This window comes from Poromitra crassiceps, assembly GCF_964638095.1.
Source record: "Poromitra crassiceps genome assembly, chromosome: 21".
Lineage (NCBI taxonomy): Eukaryota > Metazoa > Chordata > Actinopteri > Beryciformes > Melamphaidae > Poromitra > Poromitra crassiceps.
In genome coordinates, this window is record NC_139638.1 from 1,417,202 (window position 1) to 1,439,689 (window position 22,488).

Consider the following 22,488-nt stretch of genomic DNA (forward strand, 5'->3'; position numbering starts at 1 on the left):
CTCGCCCCTCCTTCGCTACGGGGGCTCAAAAGTCGCTCATCCCGATCTCGACTCTTCTCGTCCCTGGCACCTCAATGGTGGAACGAGCTTCCACCTTCTGTCAGGACAGCTGAATCACTGCCGATCTTTCGGAAAAGACTAAAGACACACCTTTTCAGGCTCCATCTGGGCCCTTCTTGATCTAACTATGTTCTCTCTCTTTCTTAAAAAAAAAAAAAAAAAAAAAAAACTAACCAACCTTGTACCACTAACCTAAACTTGTACCACTGTTCCTTCAGAAGTTGTAGTTGTCATAGACTGTGCTCCATAGTTGATTGCTCTATTGCTGACAAAAAATGTGTTATTGTAAGTCGCTTTGGATAAAAGCGTCTGCCAAATGTCGTAATGTAAATGTAAATGTAAATAAACGGAGCTTCACACAGAAGGCTTTCAGGTCTGCATACAGTTGAGACACAAGCTGATCTTTGCCTTGCATGCTCTTGTTCAGTGTGTTTAGCTGGCTTGTCAGATCAACTAAAAAAGCCAGGTCTGCCAACCATAAAGGGTCACTCAGTTCATGAAGAGGTCAGTCTTTCTCTTTCAAAAACTGGTCAATTTCACATCTCAGGGAAAAAAAACGCTGAAGCACGTGAGCCACGACTGAGCCAGCGCACATCAGAGTGGTAAATGACATCTCCGTATTCAGCATCAACATCAGACAGGAAGGCCTGGAATTGTCTGTGATTGAGTGCTCGTGCTCGAATTAGATTGACAGTTTTCACCACAATATTCATCACATCACCAAGCTGGACTGCCTTGGCACAAAGTGCCTCTTGGTGGATAATACATTGCATTTTAACAGCCTCACCTCCACTGTCATTAACCTTCCTGCACAGCATAGAAGCCATTCCATTCCGCTCGCCTGTCATTGCTGGAGTGCCATCCGTTGTAACGCCACACAGCTTGTCCCAGGGCAGTTTTATGTTGTCAATTGCAGCGGATACAGCTTCAAAAATGTCTTTACCCTTAGACTGCAAAGCTCAAGCAGCTCCTCTGTGATGTAAAAGTTGTCGTCAACTCCCCGCAAAAAAATTAACAGCTGGGCTGTGTCCGTTGCGTCTGTGTCACACGCAATTGAGTAAAACTCACATGCACTCGCTTTGTCTGATACTTGTTCTTTATTCAACTCGGCGGGCAATTGTCTTTCTGGACATCCTGACGTTGTTTAATTCTTGCGTTTTCTCTGGGCAAATGATCCCGGCTACTTTAGCGAGGCACTCCATAATAAACTCACCATCCGAGAAGGGTTTTCCATGCCTGGCGATTAGCTGAGCTACCTCGTAGCTAGCCGCTGTGGCATTTTCTTGTACTTTGTTGGCACGCAAAAACTGCTGTTGTTGAGCTAATAGACTGGCTGCCAGCTGTTTCACTTTCTGCTCCCGCTCCGTGCCTGTGTACGAGGTGTAGGACTGGTGCTTCGTTTCATGGTGTCTTCGCACATTATAATCCTTCATCACCGCAACAGATTCCTTGCAAATCAAACAAACACATTTCCCCTTGACTTCAGTGAAAAAGTATTCATTTTCCCACCGTGTCTGAAATTGTCTGCACTCGTTTGCCATCTTCCTTCTTTTTACTTTTGGTTCAGCCATGTTTACGCAACGTGAAGACGCCAACGTGAACTTGCTGCTTTGTAATTGTCCCCCCTCCCTCGTCCCTCCCCACCCCTCCCCTCTGTAGGCTAGGTGTTTAAAGCTGCAGTGACATCTACTGTTGAAACTGCAGCGATGTTGTTGAAACGGTAGAATGTAGGCTACATGGGCGGCGGGCCATATTCCATTCTGTTTTTAGAATTCACGGCGGGCCACTTAAAACCGGGCAAAGGGCCGCAGTTGGCCATCCCTGGATTAGAGAGATAGTGATTGTGTTTATGCCAAGCCCGACCTTCGGTTCTGAAAAATGAGGCCAACATGGAAGGGGTTCCTCTGCCTTTCCGACATGCTGCCACTCCGAACGTTAACTTCCATTATTCGGACTGGCGGTCGTTCACCTTAGAAGCCGCAATGCCGACCTTAGGTTTAGGCGTGGGGGTGGGAGAGGTTAGGTTTTGGGTTAGGGTCTGGGGGAGGTTAGGTTTAGGCATGGGGGGAGGTTAGGTTTGGCGTGGTGGCTGGGAGAGGTTAGTGAAAAACGGGGAATATAGACCCCCTTTCTGAGTGCCGATATTTCGGAGTGGCAGAACGTCGGAGTGGCAGCACGTCGGAGTGGCAGCATGTAACCAACATGGAAGTACCAAAAACTGCAGTTCCTTGAACTGTAGCTTGAGGCAGCTGCTAAAGGGAGTCATTCCCCATTCTCCCCTATTCAAATCAACATGTTTACAGCCGGGTTCCAAAAATGGTTTTGGTCTCTATAACTCATTTCACCGTTGACTGTACTGGCTGATAAACTCACTCGTTTATATGGTTGCAAAAATGGGTGACAGAGTGGGTGGGTGGCTGCAGAGCACACACAGCTATCAAGTGGGACATATCATGTATAGCAGGGTTCAAATGGAACAATGGAATATTTGCAGAGAGAGCAATGAAAAGGGGAGTTTGACGCTGCCTGTGGTGCAGTACCTCCTGCAAGGGAGAGAGGGCGCTTTGCTGCTGCTGCTCCAGGCCTTTGATCTTCTGGAGCAGACGGCCTCTCTCCAGACGCAGCCGTGGGATCTCCTCAAACACTTCCTCATCCTCCGGCCTACAAACACAGGAAATGTGAATACTTATAGAGAGCCAAAGTCATGCCCTCTTCCGGGTTGGGCACACTGTACAACCCAATAGGTTTCATTCGGACCAAAAGTCAAAAATAAACTAGAACGACCGCAACGCGGACTTATGCCTCCACCATGAGTTCATTCTGGAGTCCAAATCGCCATTTGAGGCAAATTGGAAGAGATTCCGTCAAGGCGCTCCGGTGATGTTGCGTTACAGAGCTTGGAAATTGGGTGTGTGAGAGGTCACAGTGACCTTGAACTTTGACCACCAAAATGTAATCAGTTCATCCTTGAGTCCAAGTCGATGTTTGAGACAAGTTTGATTAAATTCCGTCAAGGCATTCCTGAGATATCGCGTTAACAAGCTTGAAAATGGCGCTCGAGAGCTCACCTTGACCTTTGACCTTTGACCACCAAAATCTAATCAGATCATCCTTGAGTCTAAGGCGATGTTTGAGGCAAATTTAATGAAATTCCGTCAAGGCATTCGTGAGATATCGCGTTAACAAGCTGGAAATGGCGTTTGAGAGGTCACAGTGACCTTGACCTTTGACTTTTGACCACCAAAATGTAATCAGTTCATCCTTGAGTCCAAGTCGATGTTTGAGACAAGTTTGATTAAATTCCGTCAAGGCATTCCTGAGATATCGCGTTAACAAGCTTGAAAATGGCGTTCAAGAGGTCACAGTGACCTTGACCTTTGACCACCAAAATCTAATCAGTTCATCCTTGAGTCCAAGTCGATGTTTGAGACAAGTTTGATTAAATTCCGTCAAGGCATTCCTGAGATATCGCGTTAACAAGCTTGAAAATGGCGTTCGAGAGGTCACAGTGACCTTGACCTTTGACCTTTGACCACCAAAATCTAATCAGATCATCCTTGAGCCGAAGTGAATGTTTAAGGCGAATCTGATGAAATTCCGTCCAAGCGTTCCTCAGATATCGCGTTAACAAGCTTGAAAATGGCGTTCGAGAGGTCACAGTGACCTTGACCTTTGACCTTTGACCACCAAAATCTAATCAGATCATCCTTGAGCCTAAGTGAATGTTTAAGGCGAATCTGATGAAATTCCGTCTAAGCGTTCCTCAGATATCGCGTTAACAAGCTTGAAAATGGCGTTCGAGAGGTCACAGTGACCTTGACCTTTGACCTTTGACCACCAAAATCTAATCAGATCATCCTTGGCGTTCCTCAGATATCGCGTTAACAAACATCGTACGGACGTACGGACAGCCGTACGTACGTACGTACGGACGGACAACCCGGATCCATAATGCCTCCGGCCTGGCTATCGCCGGCGGAGGCATAAAAACGGAACCGGGTGGCGAGTGAAATATTCTATGGCAGTGATACTCAACTTGCGGCCCGGGGGCCAGATACGGCCCGCAATAGGGTGCAGAGTGGCCCCCGACCATTTTCTAATTGACAATAAAAACTAACATGAAATAAAGTTTGACTGAGCTCCAGCTAAATCAGGGGTGGGCAATTATTTTTCATGGGGGGCCACATGAGAAATCCAGATTGTTGCCGGGGGCCGAACAAATATTGTCATGCCGTAACCCATGGATGGGTAACTTTGATGATAGAGAGGGCCACAAAAAATGTCCTCGCTACCAGGTTTTGCTGAGGGCCGAACGGCGCCAGCGTGAAAAATTTGGTGCATTTGAAGCCACGTTTAGAGGAATAACTCATTTTAAATTAACAGTTGTGATGTCATTATTCAGTCTTAACCACCAATATTTCATCCTTTTCTCACTCACTCCTATGTCACCACCTGCTCTCAGGGCTTGAAATTAACTTTTTTGACCACCAAAGGTCAAGATTAAGCTAAATATTTTTATATGGATAAATAACTTGACTAAAAAAAGAAAGAATTGCCACATATTTAATGATCTGCCTGCAACTATTTTGTCTGGACGACAAGAAAACTTTAAAGTCATTTTTCTCAGCTCTGCACTCTGAGTTACTGGCTTTCTCCTTTGTAGGGCAGAATAAATAATAATAGGCGTTTCTCTCCCAAGACTCGATACAAATTAAACAATTATAAGCGTTTGTCAGGCAGCAAGGTTACACCTTGCTGCCGATAGAGAAACAGTCGCCTCTCTGCTTGCTCCTGCTTCTCTGCCAGCTTTTTGCTTTTTAACTACGAAACTTTCTTTTTTCTTTTATCCCCCTGATTTTACTACTACGCCACTTTCTAGTAACGATCTTTCATTTTGAATCGTTAACCTATTTTTATGGAATCACCACTAACAGCACTTTCGGAGCTCACCCAGGCTAAGTATAGCCTAGCATAGCCTAGCACTCCAGAGACTGTCGGACAATATGCCTCATATAAGCTGCTGTGATCATCTTCAAAGGATTGCCGTACTGGAAACAACGATATTTCATCTCTCAAATAACTCACTGCCATCGAGTCAAATTGCACGGAATGTCACGAGCAACGTGAGTACATTATCATTAGCTCTCAGGGATGCTGACTCACTGCTACCGAGTCAAACTGCTATGGCTACCAACCTAGAGCTAGCTGATGCGGCTAGCCTGCCAGCTCCGGAGAAAGCCCGTGCTAACATCGCTAACCAAACTGCGAGCCCGAAGCATAAACAAAGACATATCCCAAAGAGATTAGTGATTTCCGAATCCACAACTACTCCACAAAACCCAGAAATCAGCTCAGCAACAGGCTGGCCCTCCCTAAATTCCAGCCTGCGGTGCTCGGCTCGGCAAGCTAATGGCCTGACACGGGCTCTCCGCACGAGAGATGAGGGTCGTCAACTGCTTAACCACAAACACCAAAACGAGCGGTCATGGACTACTGTCACGAGAGGAGGAACAGCCCCCCCTCCTCCGCTAATGGAATTGCAACTTGAGAATCGTTTTGGCCTGCTTCGATCACCTCCAGCTGACATAGCTGCCCAGCTCCATGAGAGGGAAAATCAGGCTAGCGCTAGCACAAGGCCTCAGGGAAGAAACACTGTCTCAAAGCCCAAGGACACCCAAGCCATAACAACCCTGATAGTAGGAGTAGGAGATTATACAGTGAAAAACATCAGGAGTTGGAGAAACTCCAAAACATACTGCTTCCCTCAAGACGCAATCTCTGACATAACAGGAAAAATCACAGAGCTACTTACATCTCACAAAGCTGTGACTAGGGTGATCCTGCACATTGGAAAAAATGTTATTTATAAGCAAGAATCAGAGAAACTTAAATCTGATTTTACCAATTTGCTGAATATGCTAGCCTCTCTAAACATTGAGGCTTTTATCAGTGGTCCTTTACCATCTCAGGGCACGAACCGCTTCAGCAGACTACTAGGCCTAAGCTCATGGCTTTCCACCGCCTGCCCACTACATAAAGTAAACTTTATTGAGAATTTTAATTTGTTCTGGCAGCGTGAGCACCTCTTCACTACGGACGGGCGCTATCTCAATAGTGCTGGCGAGGCTTTACTGAGTTCTAATCTACTATACACGGTGGACTATTACAAGGTCAAGATCCCTCTAAAGCCTCCCCAAGACAGACAGCCTGACGCAGCGGCCACAGAGCTCTCCTCCAGCCCTGCTCCACCTGCAGCCACTGACCATGCTCAGATCGACGCAGCTTCCGGCCCAGCTGCCGACCCTGCCCAACTGACCAATGACGCCACACCTCCGGCAGTCGCCACACCTCCGGCTCTACAGGTCGCCGCCCCACCTCCTGCCGCCGCCCCGGCCCAACTGACCAAAGACGCCCCACCTCCTGCCGCCGCCCCGGCCCAACTGACCAACGCCACACATCCGGCAGCCGCTGTCCTGGCTCTACAGGTCGACGCCGTGGCTCAACTGGTCAACGCTCCACCAAACGACGACGACTTCATCTTCTCCCCTCCCCTCCTCTCTTCCACCCCCCCTTTCTCCTCCACCCCCCCTTCCCCACTCTTTCCCCCTCCCCTCCACTCTCCCACCTCCCTCTTCTCGCCCCCCACCGCAGCTCAACGGCCTGATGACCCGGCGGAGAGCGACGCCCCCCCAGGTGTTTACCCGGCGGGGAGCGACGCCCCCCCAGCTGTTTCCTTGGAGACCTCATTTTCCCCCCCCCTCCACTCCTCCACCTCCCTCTCATCGCCCTCCTCCCTTTCCCCCTCCCTCCACCTACTGCCATTCTCAGCTGGCATGAACAAGCTAATTGAGGAGGTTAATGTTAGTCTAGCTAGCCCGCTCCGCACCTCCAACAAACTGTTTGAGCGGGCTGACGCTGGACTAGCTAGCCTGCAGTGCACCCCCCCGCCTGGCCTAAAAGAACTGGCTAATCAGCCCTCTCCATCTGTCATGAACACACTGGCCGAACAGACTCCTGGCCTAAAAGAACTGGCTAATCAGCCCTCTCCATCTGTCATGAACACACTGGCTGAACAGACTCACGCCAGAATAGCCAGCGCCCCCTGCTCCTCCCCACCCTCAACATCTCCCCCTCCTCGCCCCCCCCCATCCCAAAGACCCCCTCGCTCCAGCACCCCCTGCTCCTCCCCACCCCAAAGACCCCCTCGCTCCTCCCCACCCCCAAGACCTCCTTGTTCCGACCCCCCACCCTCAAAACCACCTCCCCCTCCCACCCGCTCACCCTTCCCTCAATCTCCCTGCCCGCCCCAAAGGGGAAAACTGAAGAAAAAAGCATTTTCTGCCCCAAAAACAAGGTCACAGAGGATCATGAAACGATCAGATGTCTAACTATCCCCACCCTGATTAGCTACAGAACAAACAAAGATTATCTCTCAGCACGTCCTGTTCCAGGACCAAGCCTAGTATCTGTTCTCCAGGGACACTCTGAAAAGCATTTACAAATTCAACCTAGCAGTGCAGCTATCAAGGCTGCACTGCTAAATATTAGGTCACTTGTAAGCAAGTCGCTTCTAATAAACGATCTGATTACGAGTCATAAACTGGACCTCATGTTCCTCACAGAGACCTGGCTTGATCTAAACAACAGGGAATATGTTCTTAATGAGTCAGCCCCACCTAACTTTAACTACATTGACGCCCCCAGAGTCGGTAAGAAAGGGGGAGGAGTAGCTATTATTTTCTCTGATGCTTTTCAATGCAAGCAGGTATCGTTTGGCGACTTTTCATCATTTGAATATCTGGCCGCTGTTCTGAAGTGCTCTCCCTCTATTTTACTACTGATTATATACAGACCACCTAAGTACTCTAGTAGTTTTTTTGATGAATTTTCAGAACTCCTTTCTATAATCTCCATAGAACATGACTGTTTAACTATTGCAGGAGATTTTAATATTCATATTGACAACCCCAATGATAATAATGCCAAAGAATTGAATAACCTCCTTGACACTTTTGACCTGTTACAACATGTCTCTGGGCCCACTCACAATCGAGGCCATACCCTAGATTTATTTATCACCAAGGGCTTTGAGTCATCGTTTCTTTCAGCTAGTGATGTTGCTCTGTCCGACCATCTCTGTATTTTTCTTGAACTCAAGATCACCCCTATCGCTCTTACTCGGTCAAAAACCATCAAAAAGCGTTACATCAACGAGAGTACTAGCACACGGTTCATGGAGGCTTTCTCGCTGGCCCCTTCCCTCTCCTCAGCCTCTGTCAATGATCTCCTAGATAACTTCAATTCTAAAACCCTAAAGGCTATTGATGCTGTAGCTCCCATTAGATCTAAACTAATCTCCGGTAAGAAAAAAGCACCATGGAGAAACGCTCCCTCTGTAAATAACAAAAAAAGAGATTGTAGGAAAGCCGAGCGCAAATGGCGGAAAACTAAACTTCACATCGATTATGACATCTATAAAAATAGTCTTCACTCCTACAACCAGGAACTAAAAAATTCCAGAAAATTCTTCTTCTCCGACATTATCAGCAAAAACACCAATGACGCTCGCACTCTTTTTGCCACTGTTGACAGGCTGACAAACCCCCCCCCACAAATTGCCCCTGATCTTCTATCCAATGTCAAATGCAATGAATTTGCGACCTTCTTTAGGGATAAAATTATAAATATCAGACTAACTATTTCCACATCAAGAACAAATGTGGCTCCGCCGCACCCACAGAATAGGTGCTTAATTAACATGACTCAGTTCAATGTCATTGACCACAAGAAACTAGAAGAAACGATACGAGGCCTTAAATCCTCATCGTGTTGCCTAGACACCCTGCCAACAAGCTTTCTAAAAAATGTCTACAGTTGCCTGGCGACCGACATACTGAAGATAATTAATACCTCTCTTCTTACAGGCATTTTCCCAAAATCTCTAAAAACTGCAGTTGTTAAGCCCTTGCTAAAGAAGCGTAGCCTCGACCCCTCTATAATCAGCAATTACAGACCAATATCAAATCTTCCCTTTATTAGCAAAATACTCGAAAAAACTGTCTACCAACAACTCAATACCTTTCTATCCTCCAATGACCTCCTAGATCCTTTCCAATCAGGCTTCCGACCCCATCATAGCACCGAAACTGCGCTTATCAGAGTTATAAATGACATCCGAATGAACACTGATTCAGGTAAAATCTCAATCTTAGTGTTACTAGACCTCAGCGCTGCCTTTGATACGGTTGACCACGAAATTCTATTGGACAGACTGGAAAACTGGGTCGGGCTTTCCGGCACGGTCCTAGAGTGGTTCAGATCTTATCTGCAAGACAGGAACTACTTTGTCTCCATTGGCAACTACACATCTGACCAAACCAAAATGACATGTGGGGTACCCCAAGGATCAATTTTAGGTCCTGTCCTGTTTAACCTTTATATGCTCTCTCTGGGCCTAATTATGCAAAAAAACAAAATAGCTTATCATAGCTATGCAGATGACACCCAACTCTACATAGCCCTCTCATCGGATGACTATGCCCCCATAGAGTCACTGTGTCAGTGCCTTGCGCAAATTAATGATTGGATGTGCCAGAATTTTCTCCAACTTAATAAAGACAAAACAGAGATAATTGTCTTCGGCAAAAAAGAAGATAGGCTCAAAGTTACTGCTCACCTCGAATCCCTATCTCTGAAGCCAAAGGACCAGGTAAAAAATCTTGGCATTATTATTGACTCTGATCTAAATTTCAACTCCCACATCAAGCTTATAAGAAAATCTGCCTTCTATCATCTAAAAAATATAGCAAGGATTAGAGGCTATATGTCCAAACAAGATCTTGAAAAACTAATTCATGCTTTCATTTCTAGCAGGCTAGACTACTGCAACAGTCTTTTCAATGGTCTTCCCAAAAAAGCTGTTAAACAACTTCAGCTCATTCAGAATGCGGCTGCTAGAGTTCTAACAAGAACCAAGAAAGCTGAACACATTACACCAGTTCTCAAATCCCTGCATTGGCTGCCAGTAAATCTTAGAATAGACTTTAAAATTCTGCTAATAGTTTACAAATCTCTCAACGGGTCAGGCCCACACTACATCTCTGAAATGCTTCTACACTATGAACCATCCAGATCCCTGAGATCTTCAGGCACTGGTCTACTAATTGTCCCAAGGACCAAATCTAAACATGGTGAAGCCGCGTTCTCCCACTATGCCTCTCATAACTGGAACAAACTCCCTGAACACATTAGATCTGCCCCTACTCTGCCTATTTTTAAATCCAAGCTAAAGACCTTTATGTTTACTCTTGCTTTTAACTGCTACTAAACTACTGCCTCTCTCGGCCTGTAATTTTAAAAAGATTTTTCCTGTACATTTCCAACAAATGGACTGTACATGTAATAATAATACTGAAGAGTGCCTTGTAACTTATTTAAAACAGAAATAATGTTTCATGTTTGTTAATTTGAGTATATATTTTAACTAAAACTGTCGGCTGTGTTTTTTTATGTGTTTTTTTATATGTGCATTGCTTTGCTGCTTGTTTTTTCGATTATTTTTTTGTAAAGCACCTTGAATTGCCTTTGTGTATGAAAGGTGCTATATAAATAAAATTTGACTTGACTTGACTTGACTTGACACACCTGAACTCGTCGCCATCTTCCCATCCAACCGTGTCTGGAACTGTGCGCATGTGCACAAAGCGACGTCACCAACGTGGGTGCGTTCACACACATCAACAACAGAACACATTCAATTACAGCACACAAAACGAGGAAAATGGTGGTGTTTTGGTTAAATTCATACGTGAACCAGATTAATCTGTTACATTAGCAAACACAAGCACCTTGTAATGTTGAATGTCGATGTATTTTTTCCCTTAAATTCCTTTATTTTCCTGTGTCTGAGCCTGTTTGTCTTGTTCCTATATTGTTCTATATATATTTTTAAATAAAATGTAAAAAAAAGTGTTAAAATAAATAATAAATAAACTATACTGAAAGGAGGATTCCCACAGCAGGTTTTGACCCCTGGTCCCAGAACACAGATGACTGCAAATGACCACAGTCACACAGATAAACCCACAGACCTACCTGTCTGGTGTTGGATTGTTTCTGATTGGCTGTTGAATGAAGTAATTACTTTAAAATTAAGGTCAGAAGCGGCATCCCGGTGGCTCACTGGGTTGAATGTGTACCATGTAAGCTCAGTCCTTCACGGTGACCCGGGTTCAAATGTGCCCTGTGGTCATTTGTTGCATGTTCTCTCTCTCCCACACCTCTGTCTTTCTCTCACTATACGTCTGTCAATAAAGCATAAAATGCCTGAAAAAAAAATCTAAAATTTAAAAAAGCATAAAGCAAAATCACATATCTTCATGTAAAAAAAAACAATAACACATTTTCTTTAACCATTAAAGGTTTGCAGAGTGAACATTTATTTATTGTAAAGGTATAATAGGCAAAAACATATCGGTGTCTTGAATTACTAAATTGTAGAACATGCTGCATACTTTTACACTCCATGTTTGAAGGTTAAAGCTTACATAATATGAATAGAATAAGTATTTGTATTTGCCAAGTTATAAAGTGCAAAATAGTGAGATTATAGCAGCAGAGGTGTAATAACGAAGTACACTAAAACCAGTGTTTATTTATATAAAACAAAACAATTATATGAATTTATTTGTATCAGTGTAGAAATAAGCTTTGATTTGGGAGCAGGAAGTGCCACACAAATTGCTCTTAATCTAGACACTCTTAAATGTCATCATTCTGCACATTGACCCCCTTATGTTTTGGGAACCCACCAAAGCTAAATGAATATGGTGAAATGTTGCATCTAACCCTTTGGTATAAATCCAACAATGTCATTATACCGACCATTATACCAACATGTTAATACCGCTAAACTGCACTAGGGTGTAAATGTATCCAATGTTGTTTAAAGCATCATATTATGGAATACGATTTTAACATTGAACATGAATAAGTGTCATCAAGCAAAGTATAAGATAATTTTTTAAGATTTAATAGTATTATATACATATATAAAATATTTGGCAGATTTTGGTGGCGAAATACCTCAAAAGTAACAAAGACATCAAAGTTCAACTAATTTTAACAGGTAGGCTACAGTAAGCAGCAATAATAGATTATATTTTGAAACTAATCCTCCCTCTTCACCTAACCTGCCTGTTCCTACACCTGTTGTGCATTATTCCTTCCAGAAGATTCTGTTGTGATTAATAGCCCAAATAAGCCTGTTGTGCATCGTCCTCTTGGCTGGGTATCTCTGGTAGATGGGCAACAGAAGCAGTTTATGACAGGTGAGGGATTCTGGGAAATGGAGTTCAGTGGAGTTGGCGAGGACAGCGACTCTCATCTGGATCGTGTCCATGCCCAGGATGGGCACTCGGTCACAACCTGTGAGAAACACTGATCACAAGCAATAGGAAGACATCATGTTAAATAGGAACATCTTAAAGCTAAGGCCAGCTTACCCTAAAATCCAAAATACATATTTTTCCTCTCACCTGGAGTGCTATTTATCCATCTACATCATTTTGTGTTAGTTGCCTGAGTTTTAGAGATATCGGCCCCAGAGATCTTTGCCTTTTCTCCAATATAATGGAACTGGATGGCATTTGAAAAACTCTTTACAGAAATTATGACCAGGTTATTCAAGATAATCCACAAACCTTGTTGTGAGCAGTTTCAAATATTTTCTTTAGGCCGAACTACACCCACTGGCTAATTCCTACATGGAACTGCAGCTACAGCTGTGGGAGTAGTTTAGTTGAAAGAAAATAGTTCCTACATGAAGCTGCTCATAACAAGGTCTGTGGATTATCTTGGGTAACCGGGCCATTATTTCTGGAAAGATACATTGCTGTTGAGTTTTTCAAATGTATGTTTTTGCCATTTTGAGTACCACAAGTTGAGTGCCATCCAGTTCCATTGTATTGGAGAGAAGGCAGACATCACTAGGGCCGATATCTCCAAAACTCAGGAAACTAACACAGAAGGATGTATATCCAAATATTAAAGCAAAGATGTGTGGTTAACAAGAAAAAAATCATTTTCTTCTGAGCCTGTTTCTTTGAACATTTGAGCACCTCTCTCATACATCTTTAAGCAGTGCAGCCGCTTCTATAAGTGACATGTGTGTCCAGCCGTTATAGACGAGAGTGAGCACGGGATTTGAGCACAATGAGCAGTGAGCAGAGACGTGCGCATGAGATTTAGCCTAGAGTTAATATCTGAGTTTAAAGTTCAAATCACAGACATTTTAAAGAACGAGATGAGTCAATGTAAATGTTTTATTGTATCTTAATCTATCTGACCTTCTCTCCTCAGTGACCTCACCTCCCCCATCTTTCTTACTTTACCTTTTATCCCACTCTCCTATCCCTCATCTCTTTTAATCGTGTCTCCTTAATCTATCTTGTACCACGTTGCCTTTAATATTCCTGTCTGTATTTGTGCTTTGCTTATCTGTTGTTGTGTTGTTGTTGTTGTTGTTGTTGTTGTTGTTGTTGTTGTTGTTGTTGTTGTTGTCATCGTCGTTGTTGTTGTTATGTTGTTGTTGTTGTTGTGTTGTTGTTATGTTGTTGTTGTTGTTGTTGGTGCTGTTGTTGTTTTTAAATGCTGCCATTTTGGCCAGGTCTTGCTCGTAAAAGAGATCTTTGATCTCAAGTGACTACCTGGTAAAATAAAGGTAAAAAAAAAAAAATAGAGCCCCTCCCTCCTGGCTGTATGCCTAGGCCCCTCCCCATTGGCATCCACTTACTTGTTCAACCAAACTTTACAATGTGCATTTTTATATGAATGAAGAATGAATGAAGTATCCGGCACAGTCAAAACACAAATATCACGACATCATTTTTGCTAAGCATTTAAGGTTTTGGGAGGAAGTGGGAGTCACCAGTGCTTCACCTCATCACCCATCCCATGGTTCATCTTGATTAAGTGCATTTGAATGATAATTGTGTAGCATTACTTACAGAGGAAAGCTTTCTTCCGGTCTGCTGTCAGTTCATCAAACACCTCCCAGAAGGTAACAATGTTGGGATGGTTGGCGTGGTATTCTCCCTCATATGCCGTGTTCTAGATCGAATCACAGGAGAAACTTTTCTGGCATACAATATTATGGTTGTTGATGTCCCATTCATCAATATCCATGTCTACATGAGTAGCCTAAACACAATATTCTGAATATGTGAAATGATTACATTCCTGATTCTTATCAAAGAGATTCAAAATTCAAAAACACTTGCAAACCTTCTTAAACGTTTCCCAGTCATAGTTTTCTTGGCCCACCATCACTCCTCGCAGCTCCTCTGGCTGGAAGAACTCCACCACATCGATGTCACACACCTTGAAGAAGCCTCTCCTGAACTCCTCAAACATCTTCTCCACTGACGTGTTGAAAGCGTAGTTGACATAGGCGTCAACAAAATCTTTCCTATTGAGAGAAAGATTGAGTCAGAAGTTCATAACTATAAAAGTAGTTTCAGCCAAGTAATGCATAGATGATGGATCCAGACCTCACACTTTCTCTGTCTTGGGAGGTGAGAGAGCTCAGAGTCACACCCTTTATAACATGTAAATGTTCATAATTATTAGGATTTCCACCCATCCACTGCGACACTTCTCATATGCTCAACCAGGCCGCCAACCTCTCCACCCCTCCCCTCAGTCCCCCTCCAGCTTCAACCCACCTCTCCCCCCCCTCAGAATCAGAATCACTTTTATTGCCACAGTATGCAAGTTACATACGAGGAATTTGTCTTAGGAATTTGTCTTATTTGTCTCCGACACCTCTCTGCATTCAGGAGACGTCAACAGCAGTCTCTCAGTAGCCAGCTTGCTGACGTGTGACGTTGGGTCTGCCCTCGTGAGACTACAACAACACGCTCTTCAAAAGGCAGAAGTCACGAAAGCCAGCTGGCCCTGACTCTGTCTCACCCTCTCACGCACTAAAGCAGTGCTCCCCAACCACCTATGTTTAATAAACATAGGCTATAATATTATAGGCTGTGTGTGATAGTTGAAACATAGTTTCAAGTTGACGTTCATTTATGTTTGTAGTTCAAACAAAAACATAAATACTGTATAGGCTACATACAGTACAACACAAAAGGCTGTTATTTACCCTTTGTCGCCACCTGGTGAGTAAATATATATGTAACTAAAACCATTAAAATTGACAACCGGTCAACTTTTTTTTCCATGTATCTACCGGTCCTTGGCACAAAAAAGGTTGGGAACCCCTGTACTAAAGCACTGTGCTGATCAGCTGGCCCATGTGTTCACTGAGATCTTCAACACCTCATTGGAGACATGCCACGTTACAGCCTGCTTCAAGTCCTCAACTATTATCCCCGTCCCCAAAAAGACACTAGTTATTTAAAAACACACTTGTTTGAACTTGTGACAACTTTTCCTTGTTCTTTTGCCTCAAGGTCCACCTCTCTGCCATTCCAGGTGACCTGTAATCGACAATGATGAGAGGTAAAAGACTGGGTAGTGTACAACATTTATACCAGTAACTGTGCATAACTGTGATAACTGACAGGTCAGTGAACATACCCTGAAATTCAGTTCCATATTTTCAACATCATCAGAAGTGTAGTCCTCCAAGAGGTACCGCAAACTCCTGCAAAGCATTGGAAAAGGATTCATTTATTACTCACTGGCTTCCTTCTGATATTAATTCTGCATGTTAAAAAAACTGTATTGCATTTGCAGGTTGTGCATTTTAAATAGTTTCAACATAACCGTGACCTGCACATGGCTCCTACAGTGTTATAAAAGTTATAAGCTGCTTTTCAATTATGCAGAACGTTTAAAGGCCCAATCCGTCAATACTCACTATTACTGACGCCGGTGGCCGTTAGTGTAACTGCAGGCAGCATGTGAACGAGCTGACGTGCGGGCACCATACTCGCACGCGCACAAGCAGTTGCCTGGCAACAGCAGAGCTGTTGGTTGCTTTGTAACGTTAACTCATAAAAGTCACGTGAAAACGGCAACCTGGACAATTTATCGGTCAGATCAGCCTCGAGATGCCCAGGAAGGATTCTAGATGAATTAGGGGACGTTATTGTGGCATGTTTGGTCGTGTTTTGGCTTGCGTTGGCTGCGGGGAAGTTGATACTCATGTTAGCACAAGCCAGGAAATAGCCTGCTCCCCCTGTATGTACGGTACCGTGTAATGCCTGGAGTTGACCAAACTGAACAATCAAACAATGTTTCATAAGCATAACAGTAATGTTAGGCATATTTAGGACTGTTAAATTCATTATCCACACAAGATGGTAACGTTATTAGTGGGGCTGGTGGTAATTTCTATAAATGTAAATTAATATTAGTTAGCCGCGATTAGCATCAAGCTAACGTTAACTATGTGCAGTCCCACTGCAGCCAGCAAGTGGACACTCATGTTAGCACAAGCCAGGAAATAGCCTGCTCCCCCTGTATGTACGGTACCGTGTAATGCCTGGAGTTGACCAAACTGACCAGTCAAACAATGTACCGTAAGCATAACAGACAGTAGGCTAACGTTAGGCATATTTCCGACTGTTAGATTCATTATCAACACAAGACAGTAACGTTATTAGTGGGTCTGGTGGTAATTTCTATAAATATAGCGAAATCTATTAGTTAGCCGCGTATAGCATCAAGCTAACGTTATGGTTATAATAGGCACAAACCACCGCAGCTAAATGCAGTCAAACAATAATGTTCCATGACCATAAGCATAACGGTAGTAACGTTAGGGTTGCATTACTTCACACAAGACGGTGTTAGCAGAGTTTCTGACCAGGTGGTCAGATACTTGTACTACGGAGTGACAGTAAAAATCTTGAATCTTGAAAATCCATTAGCAAGCAGCTAACGTTATCTGGTCAAAACATTAGGGTTGTGCTACAACCCAGGTTTTACGAGTGAGAACGAGAGCTCTCACTAGTGCCTTAAACGCTGCAACGCAGCCCTATGGAAGACTGTTATTTTGCTCCAAAATTACTTTTCATTAAAACCTGACCACCCGCCCGTAGGTGGCGTGGTACCCCCTGGGACTGACACGGATCCACGTGACTACGTCACGTCCTGCCAGCCCAGGGACAATCACTCTAATTTCTTCCAGCCCGCTGAGATCCGACGCACCCCGTGACGCATCGACACAGCAAGGCTGGGTAGTGAGAGCTCTCGTTCTCACTCGTAAAACCTGGGTTGTAGCACAACCCTAATGTTTTACTTCGTTTCGAACTCAAGCTCTCACTAGTGCCTCCATTCAACCGACCTTGCTGCCGGGAGCACCCCACAGGGCGACCCGAAAGGCACCGGTGAACCACGGCCATATGGCAACGTTTATGCCTAACCGTCTGACATATTAGAGTGGCAACGATACTACTTTCTTGCCACCGACAGCACCGCGTGCGCGAACTGCGAACCGGACACGTCGAGACTGTAGTACCTGACAAAAATGTGATGAGAGGACCATGAGGCCGCGGCACACATGTCCTCCACCAACACACCACGCAACAACGCAGAGGATGTCACAACACCTCGCGTAGAATGCGCCCTGATACCCTCTGGGGGAACCTTGCCCACGGCAGAGTATGCCAACGCGATCGCCTCCACTATCCAGTGTGATAAGCGATCCTTGGAAAGGGGTCCGCCCTGGGCCCTTTGCCCAAAGCAAACCAACAGCTGATCTGTAATGCGTCCTGGCCACATAGGCCGAGAGCGCCCTTACGGGGCACAGCATGAGCAAACGTCTCTCCTCACCCGTCTCTAACTGAACGGCGGGGGACAGAATGCTGATAAGTCTATGACCATAGACCTAAAGCTGACATTAATAATCTTAGGTTGGTAAGCCGGGTTAGGTCGCAACGTAATCCTGGGCCCATCATTACCACACAGGCCTGCTGCACCGAGAGGGCAATCAGGTCGCCAACTCTCTTTCCTGACGACAAGGCCAGCAGCAGCGCGGTCTTTAAAGACAGAACCCTTAAATCGGCGGAGTCCAAGGGCTCAAACGGATGACCCGTTAGCCCGTCCAGCACCGTAACCAGGTCCGATTTGGGGGAAAAAACGCACCGCGACGGCAGGCGCAGTTTACGCGCCCCCTTCATGAAGCGCAAGACCAAAGGGTACGCCCCCACGGGGCTCCCTTCAATTCCCCTATGGCAAGCAGAATCGCGGCTACGTACACCTTAAACGACTGCGGGGACTGACCCGCGTCAAGCAGGCTCTGAAGGAAACAGAGAACTGGTCGCACACTGCAGTTCACCGGATCCACGCCCTTACTTGCTGCATAGTGCATCCCACATTATCAGGCAAGCCCTGGGCTAGCAACTGGTCCGGTTCAGGAGCCAGACCGCTAGCTTCCACCTGCCTGGGGAGGGGTGGAACACCTCCCCCTCCGCCTGGGATAGGAGATCGGCCCGCACCGGCAATGCCCAGGGCGGATCTTGCGCCAGGGAGACCAGGTCCGCAAACCATGTCTGCCTGTGCCAAACAGACTAAAACGAGCCGGAGGCGCTGTTCCCTCACCCTGTCCAACACCTGACGGATCAGGGGGGGGTCGGGGGAAACGCATAGAGCCCCTCCCTCGGCCACGCGTGCGCTTTTAGCGCGTCATGACCTAACGGGGGCTGTCCTCCTGGATCGAGAACCACAGTGGGCAGTGTGTCGCGCGCCGCGATGCGAGAGATCGACGCAGGCGTGACCAACCCTGGCCCAAACCTGTTCCATCACCCGAGGGTGGAGGCACCACTCCGTATAACGGGGATTGCCTCGAGACAGCAGGCCGGTCGTAACTCCGCCGTCCCGGCAGATAGACCGCTGACACTGAAAGGAGACGGGGATACACCCACAGGTGAATCCCCGCTATGGTTCAGCGCCCCCGACCGCACTCCGCCCTGTTTGTTCAGGTGGGCGATCGCTGCCCTATTGTCCGAGCGAATCAGCACATGGTGCCCATGTGTGAGCCGCTGGAAGTGTTACCTCCGCAGGCCGGGGGGACTGCGGAGGCAACGTTCTCTTTCGAGTCTGGCCGCACGCGGACTTGTCCGGCAGTGCGGTCCCCAAGAGAGCTCCCAACCAACAATGGGCCCACGGCGCCATTGATGGTGGGCTTGTCCTGAGGCAGAGCCCGGCGAATCGCCTTCAGCTCTAGCACGTTTATGTGGCGAAGCTCCTGAGCCTCCCACCGGCCGTTCGCCGAAAAATGCCCGCAAATCGCACCCCCTCCCCAGAGGGAGGCGTCTGTGCGAATCACCATCCTGAGCGGGACAGGGCCCCACCGAGTACCTCTCGAGAGGTAACGGGGGTCCGCCCATATAGCCAGCGCCTGCCAGGCCTGACCTGTCAGAGGAACCCTGCGATGACGGTCCCCGCCCGAGTCCAGGCGAAGCCTGAGAACCATATTTGGACCACGAGAGCATGTGTAGCCTCCCTAGCGGGAGCACATGCAATGCTGAGGCCATCAGGCCCAACATCACTGTGCACTGATGCACTGACACCGAGGGCACAGACCTAACGTCCTTGGCTTGCTGTCCGAACCGTGCGAGCCTGTCACTCTGGCGAAAGGCTCGCAGGAAGTATAGCTCGAGCCCCAGGAAGGTCGCCGCCTGCGCTGGGACGAGGCAACTCTTCTGCCAGTTCACCAAAAACCCTAAGGTTTGCCGGTGATCGGTCACAACCTTGGTATGTTCCACGGCACGGACCCTCGAGTCGGCCGCTAAGAGAACGTCGTCGAGATATAGGAAGACGCGGATCCCCCTCGCGCGGAGGGGAGCCACGGCTGCCTCCACGCACACCGCTTGAGACGCCGAAGGTCCAATTTTGGAATCAAGTCTCTCTGCCCGCTTCGCGCTCAGAAAAGAGTATCACCATCTCAACATCGTGGATAGCGAGACTGAACATTTTAGAAACACATTTCTCAAGTTAGAAACTATAGAAATTATCCCTGAAAGTATAGTCATGAGCATATTGCTGGGCACCGGGACCTTTCGATCCGGTGCCCTGATGGGGGGGGGGGCGGGACGTGAGAGGCTACGCCCCCCCGCCGCATGGACAGTTCCGTAGAAGCTGTGCATGCTGGGGGAGAACTTCTTACGCAAGCTCCGCCTACTGACGTGCTGTTGTATCGAAGTAACCCCCCCCCCCCCTGCCGTGCGCCTTTCGCAGGCTGGGGGGACTGCGGAGGTAACGTTCTTTCTCGAGACGCACGTGGACTTGTCCGACAGTGCGGCCCCCAGGCGAGCTCCCGACCAGCAATGAGCCGTTGGTGCCATTGATGGTGGGCTGTCCTAGGAGCCTCTAGCCGAGGCCAGGCCATAGCCATGGACCAAGGCGAGCCTTGATGCTGGGTATGAGACCCTGGGCGAGCTCCCGACCGAACTCGGGCCTTGGGCACCGAGGACGGTGGGTCTAAAGCTACAAGCCGCAGGCTGGAACTAAGCCCAGCCTTGGTGAGCCAACCGGTGGGCTTGACCTGGGCGCTGCCAACCGAGGCCAGGCCGTGGCCATGGACCAAGGTGCGCTGTGCCCCCAGCCAGGCTCCCTGCACTTGCAGGGGGTGCCCCAACACGGGAGTGCGACCCATGGAGAGCTCCCAACCACCCCGGGCCTTGGGCACCAAGGGCGGTGGGCTTGTCCTTAGAGCTACAAGCCAAAGGCTGGCACTGAGCCCAGACCTTGGCGAGCTGTAAGCCCTGCTGGACGCGTAGCGCCAGCAAGGAGCAGTATGTCTATTGTAGCGGAGGTAGCTCGCGCCCAATGTACTTAGCACACAGATACTAACTGCACGGGTGCACGGCAGCTATCTGCAAATACTATCGTTCTGTGCTAAACAGTACTAAATATTGCTATCTGCACCTATGCAAGGCAAGCTAGCTTTCACACTTCTTTGAGAGCGGACCTTGACCTTGACCTTGACGGAAGAAATTCCGTCAATGTGATCCTGAGATATCGCATTAACGAGCGTGAAACAGGGTGGCCATGAGGGTGGTCACAGAGACCTTGAACTTTGACCATCGACCACCAAAGTTTAATCAGTTCATCACCCAAGTGGATGTTTGAGCCACATTTGAAGAAATTCCCTCAAGCTGTTCCTGATATATCCTGTTAATGAGCATCGGACGGATGTGTACGTACAACCCGGAAATATAATGTCTCTGGCCACGGCTGTCACCGTCATAAAAAATATGGCAAAAAATTATTTACTTAGGCCACTAAATTAGTGTATACACATTTTGATTCAGTGTTTGCTGCCCTTCCCCCCCGTATGTCTACAAACACTGTTTGGACTGCCTTTTCTTTCTTTAATTGCAAACCCTGGTCTTACCCTGACCCTGACAGGAAACCAGGCAAGGGTCAGGCTCTCGTTGTACATGAACATCTCAGACTCAGGAGCCATCAGCTCATCAAACACATGGAGGAAGAAGTCGGTTCTGTTGACGTTGGTCACCTTCATGTCCTCCACAAACTGCACCTGGGGAACATAGGTGCAAGTTGGACCAGTGTTTAGAAATCAAACCTATTTTCTCATTTCCTGCTGGCATGTTTGCATATCATCAGTATTCTGCAGTTATCTCCAATTTTACATTTTATTACCTCCCCCAAAAGGTGCTTAACAACACAAAACTTTGTAGACAAGTAGGTCATGGGCCAACTAAGAACCGATTACCTTTCCACACCCACTGACCAAAATGGGGCGTGGTAATGGACGTAGCCAATCACAAAAAGGCGCCTAAGTTCCAAATGGATTCACGTAAGACCATGAAACTTCATTCCCGTCTGGCTTGAAGCTTTCTCCTAGTGTTTGCAGTGGGCGGAAGTTGGGCGGGTGTACTTGCCTTGACAGACAACTCCTTCAGCCAATCAGCGTTGGATCCAGTCAAACGCAAATCCAATCGGGAGAACGGCAAAAACACATTTTCCACCGAGAAACTCCGCTGTTGCATACTCCTGTACTTGTTTAATTGTTGTTATTGGTCTATTTCTGCAATAACTGCACTTCATGGCTGTTTAAACTCGACAAACATTGACATTACTCCTCGAGGCAGACAGGCAAGGAGGCGGCCATTAGTGTTTCGCTAGTGCAGTGCGTTCCTGATTGGCCAACTTGCGCTGTCAATCACAGGGCACTGAGCGCAGTCGCTGATTGGCTTGTCTGCTTTGCAGTTTCTGCTAAAGCCATCCCAGGGCTTGAGGCCAGACGGTCCCCCAGAAAATTTGGGCAGAACACACCCTGCGCCCGCCTACGCAGCAGTCAAGCACCGGGATTGGCCAGGAGAGAGCCTTTTGTTCCCTTTTGACAGCTCAAATCTCCCACACACACACCCCATCCAGCCGTCCACGTGTCAATAGTGATCTCTAGTGGGATCCATAATAGAGCACCGCTGACCAACT

The 22,488-nt window shown here is 46.8% G+C and overlaps 2 protein-coding genes across 2 annotated transcripts in view; both read right to left on the reverse strand.

The window, feature by feature from the left end:
* The window catches only part of LOC310795686 (putative E3 ubiquitin-protein ligase HERC6), a gene marked incomplete at both ends in the record, with an annotated part of 143,213 nt that overhangs the window by 84,605 nt on the left and 36,120 nt on the right, over window positions 1-22,488 (reverse strand). The window lies entirely within an intron of this gene.
* The window catches only part of LOC310795478 (putative E3 ubiquitin-protein ligase HERC3), a gene marked incomplete at both ends in the record, with an annotated part of 53,570 nt that overhangs the window by 3,913 nt on the left and 27,169 nt on the right, over window positions 1-22,488 (reverse strand). Inside the window, 7 exons of the mRNA XM_083657530.1 lie at window positions 1,274-1,487; window positions 2,601-2,721; window positions 12,324-12,498; window positions 14,067-14,169; window positions 14,344-14,527; window positions 14,615-14,625; window positions 21,422-21,568. Coding sequence (XP_083513656.1) covers window positions 1,274-1,487; window positions 2,601-2,721; window positions 12,324-12,498; window positions 14,067-14,169; window positions 14,344-14,527; window positions 14,615-14,625; window positions 21,422-21,568 — 955 coding nt within the window. The remainder of the gene's footprint in view (window positions 1-1,273; window positions 1,488-2,600; window positions 2,722-12,323; window positions 12,499-14,066; window positions 14,170-14,343; window positions 14,528-14,614; window positions 14,626-21,421; window positions 21,569-22,488) is intronic.